This window comes from Octodon degus, unplaced genomic scaffold (assembly GCF_000260255.1).
Source record: "Octodon degus isolate 3935 unplaced genomic scaffold, OctDeg1.0 scaffold00113, whole genome shotgun sequence".
Lineage (NCBI taxonomy): Eukaryota > Metazoa > Chordata > Mammalia > Rodentia > Octodontidae > Octodon > Octodon degus.
Window position 1 is genome coordinate 3,850,278 of NW_004524689.1, and position 4,218 is coordinate 3,854,495.

The 4,218-nt window shown below is 64.8% G+C and overlaps 1 protein-coding gene across 1 annotated transcript; it reads right to left on the reverse strand.

Moving 5' to 3' along the window:
- Positions 1–320: 320 nt before the first annotated feature.
- Hes2 (hes family bHLH transcription factor 2) lies at positions 321–3,083 on the reverse strand. The gene is made up of 4 exons (XM_004639624.2): positions 2,944–3,083; positions 2,762–2,857; positions 2,392–2,491; positions 321–2,306 (listed from the first exon to the last, which is right to left on the reverse strand). The coding sequence occupies exons 1-4, from the start codon at positions 2,986–2,988 to the stop codon at positions 2,074–2,076; spliced, it is 474 nt and encodes a 157-aa protein (XP_004639681.1). The 5' UTR covers positions 2,989–3,083; the 3' UTR covers positions 321–2,073.
- Positions 3,084–4,218: the final 1,135 nt, after the last annotated feature.

Genomic DNA, 4,218 nt, shown 5'->3' on the forward strand with positions numbered 1-4,218 from the left:
GAGGCAGGAGGACTGCCATGAATTTGAAGCCAGACTGGGCTGCATAGTGAGACCCTGCCTCCAAAGAAAGGAAGGAAACAAGGGAGGGAAGGGAGAAGGAAGAAAGGCACCCGCCATTCATTCACGCGCACGCGCACGCGCGCACACACACACACACACACACACAGTTTCATTCCAGCCATCAGGTGGAGGTGGTGGCGTCCAGGCACCCAGCCCCAGGTGGTTTGGGGGGAGGAGGGAGGAGGTCAGCGTCCTGCGTACAGCTGGGCCGGGAATCCTGGTGAGGCCTTCTGCACATCCTGCTGAGCAGCTCAGGCTTCTGCCTTGGAGCCTGAACTTCACCCGCCCAGGCATGCCAGGGCCTGGCTGGCCAGTGTCCCAGGCAGGATCCTGGAGCACCTGATCTGTGACTCACCCTGTCCACACGCACCTCTCCCCAGCTGCTGCATGAAGGTTCGAGAAGGGCCAGATCATGCAAGCCCCAGACTGAGTGGCAGGAAGCAGGAGGAGCTGGGTCCGGGTAAGACCACCCCAGGTGTTAAATGAGTCAGGTCCCTCAGTATACTCCTGGAGACAGGAGCCTGGAATTTGAGGAGGAGCCCAGCACTTGTAGGGTGACCTCACCAGGGCTCCCTGCCTCTCGGCTTCTCTACCTGCTCCTGGCAGCTCAGAGAAGCAAACGTTGGGCCTCAGGAGGAAACCTTCCAAAGGGAGGCTGGGTCCACGGTGCGAGTTAGTGCAAAGCCAGGCTGCATGCACCCAGCATCTGTTCACTGAGCACCGTGTTTATTGAACGCTCATGAGGCCCCTCAGCTCTCGAAGGGTGCAGAGGCCAGAGCCCCAGCCCTGCACACCACGGCCTGCTGTGGCCTCGCCCTTCTGTCTTGGCACCAGTGCCTTTCCCCATATCCTGCCTCCCAAACCAGGGCCCAAGGCATCACGCTCGGTGGGGCTCCGGCTGACTTGCTGACTGGCCCTTTCCCCATCAGTCTGCCCGCTCTCCCCAGGTGTCCTGCTCTCCCACACAGCTTGCTCATCCTGGACTGACCGAAGAAGCACTCTGGCCTTCCTGAAGTGCTCAGCAAATCCCCAGGCAATGACAGAACACGACTGCCAAGGAAACAGGAGTGTCCCCTCTCTCTGGCACACCCCTGTGGGTGCCTCTATCTGCAGGCCCACCCCTGAGTCCTCACAGCAGGCTGCCTGGCCTCTGCCAGGAAGAAAGAGATGTCTCGGGAGCAGGTTGCTTCCGGGGTCCAGTTGGCTCTCATCTGTGAGCAAGCAGCAGTGTCGTCTGAAGGAGCAATTGAGGCAGCCTGCTCTTCATTCTGCTGTCCTGTGTCACTCTCGCTGTCCTGTGTCACTCTTGCTGTCCTCCCAAGTAACAGCTCCTTTGGAGCCACAGCGCAGCTCATTCTTGTTCCCAAGACCACATGGCCTTGGTGCTGTATTAATGCCTGGGGAGCTAGACTGTTCCCAAGACCCCCTAGAGAGGCCGTGGGGCTCTCTGCCCCCTCCCTGGCACCTGGTAGCCTGGGAGTGGTGGTTGGGGCTCCAGGCCTGGGGCCTACGTGCTCCTTGTACCCTGTAATCCCAGTCATTGACAAAGCCCCTCAGGCCATGGCTACTGGGTGTCCCAGGGTTCCCACGCCCAGCTGGGCAGGAAGTAGGCCTGAGCAGAGCTGGGAGGGCAGTGCTAGTCAGAGCAGATGGCTGCACCTGGCCAGGTGAGCTGCTTGGCCAGGTGCCAGTGGTAGGGCAGGTGTGTCACTCAAGGCACAGGCACTTGTGGCTGGCCTGGTCCCACAGCCACCTCCTCCAGCCAGGACGGGGTTTCTTTGGCTCCCACAGCCTTTTCCTATCCAGATTCACAGTGAAGCAGAGCAGCGTCCCTCATTTCCTCCAGCTGAGCCCTCCAGGCCTTCGGTTTGCCACTGGGTCACAGACATCCGCTTTTGGTCTTCCTGCCCATGTTGGGCTGGTCCGCGGTGGAGGAAAGGCGGCTGCTGCCAAGAGCTCCCTCGGCCTGCCAGGCTGCTCGCGGTCAGCTGGCTCTGTGGCCCTGCCAAGGGGCTACCACGGCCGCCAGAGGCCAGCGCTGGGCGGTCCTGGCGGGGAGGACGCTGGCGCGGGCGGCGAGGGCGACAAGGAGGGTCTGGCGTCTGGGGTGGTGCAGAAGGCGCTCCGCCGCAGATGCTCCAGCAGGCGTGCACTCAGCGCGGGCTCCAGGACGCCGCAGGCCGGCAGCTCGTGCGCCAGGCGCGCCACGCAGGCACGGTAGCCCTCTTGGTAGCTGTCCGTGGGCGCTGCGGGAGGAAAGTGGTGTGAGGGGCGGCATGGGGTGAGGGCTGGGACGCGAGGCAGGGGTGGGTCAGGTGTGGCTTCACTCACCGGACGCGGCGGCGGGGCAGGGGGACGCCGGCAGCTCCTGCAGGAAGTGCACAGTCATTTCCAGGATGTCTGCCTTTTCCAGCTTCGAGTAGCGGGAGTTCTGAGCCGGGCCACGTAGGAAAACAGATAGGGTCTCGCTATGGAGTCTAGGATGACCCCGAACTCACTGTGTGGCCAGGCTCGCCTGGAACTTGGAACTCCCGGGCTAGGGTAACAGCGGTGCGCCACCGCAGCCGGCTTAATCCCCGCGCGCTCGAAAGTTTGAAGCCCCGCGCGCCGGGTCCGCTTCTGCGTGGGTGTCCTCCAGGTTCGGCCTTGGGGACCACGCGCGCTCCCTCCACGCCCCCACTGGCGCGGACCCCGCACTCACCTCCCTGCCCAGCAGCGGCAGGATGAGCCCCTTGAGTTGGCTCAGGCTGTCGTTGATGCGCGCGCGCCGGCGCTTCTCCAGCAGCGGCTTCAGGCTCTGCGGCGCACGGGTGGGCGCAGAAGCCACCGTTAGGGCTGTCGTGACCCGAGGCCCGCCCGCCCTCTGCCATCCCGGGCTCCTACCTTGCGCAGCTCGGCTGCATCCCCTTCCCTACGAGGCAGCCCCATGCTCCGCGAGAAAGTGGCGGCCCTGTGGGTTTCTGAGAAGGGAGCTCCGTGCCTGACCAGCGCGAGAGGAGACAGGGCCGAAGAGGGCGGAGCGCAGGGAGCCCGCGTTCGCAGCCGGGCTTTAAAGAGAATCCGCCAGCCCCGCCCCGCCCTGCCCCGCCTTTATTCCTCAGCAGGGTGGGGCTAGAAAGGGGGACCTTGGTGTCCCCGGGGATCCCGTTCCCGCCTTCGTGTCCCATCTGTGGCGGGGCGCGGGACACGTGGGGCCTGTTGGAACCATCGCTGCGCCGATCCAGAGGTGAAGAATGGGACTGGGAGGCTGTGCCCCTCCTCTCCGACTCGCCCGTCTTCCTTCGGTCCCTACGTGGAGCTCAGCGGGTCACCGAACCCCACTCAGGACAGACAGGGAGCCCCGCGGCTGCAGCGGCACCGCCGGGCCCCAGCCCCAGGCAGACCCTACCAAGGTCAAGAGGGCGAGAAACGAGCGCCACCAGCTGCTCGGAGCTGAGCAGGGAACTGAGCCCAAGAGAGCACGTCTGGGGCGCGCCCTCCTCCCCGGAAGCCGGCGAAGTGCCTGGACCCCAAGACTCCCTCCGGGGCAGCCGCTGAGGTCAGGAACCACCTGGTCCCCCTACCCTTGGGGAAACTGAACCCCAAAGAAGAACCAACCCAGAGATCCTTGGAGTTCATTTTCGTTTCTGTTGCCTTGGACTCCGATTTGCACCTTCGGAGCAGTCGGAGCTCACGTGACCAGAACGCGGGGGGGCGTGTCCTCATCGCCCCCACCCGGCCCAGCAGCGGCCCCCTCCCGACCCCCCGGCACGCCTCCGCGACGCGTGGCCGTTGCTGCCGTAAACTGGCAAGCGTCCCCCGCCCATCTGCTGCGGGCTCCCGGCCCCTGACCGGCTGGCGGGGCAACGGCTACCCCCGCAGACCACATTCGGTACTTCGGGGCGTCGGGCGGGACCCAAGGAGCAGGAACGCGGAAGAGGCTCTGTGGGGGCGGGGGGGCGCTGTCCAGGGTGCTGGACGGACCCCCTCCTCTCCGCCCAAGCCCCGCGTGGGTCGCGCACAGAGCGTCCCAAGCGGGCCCTTGAGGTGGTCCCCCGGGCAGCCTGGGGAGGAGTTCAGACCCCACCGCACCTGTCTGTGGCATCCAAGATGCACACTTACTGCATGCTGAGCTCAGGGCTCTCACCTCCGTGAGCTGTGTAATAGTCCTAATCGTGA

Bases quoted from the DNA above. Each gene is read 5' to 3' on its own strand.
- Hes2 (XM_004639624.2), bottom strand. From the start codon at position 2,988: ATGGGGCTGCCTCGTAGGGAAGGGGATGCAGCCGAGCTGCGCAAG. The intron at 2,858-2,943 runs GTAGGAGCCCGG...CGTGCGCCGCAG, and splicing joins ATGCAGCCGAGCTGCGCAAG to AGCCTGAAGCCGCTGCTGGA. The intron at 2,307-2,391 runs GTGAGTGAAGCC...TTCCTCCCGCAG, and splicing joins CTGCCCCGCCGCCGCGTCCG to CGCCCACGGACAGCTACCAA.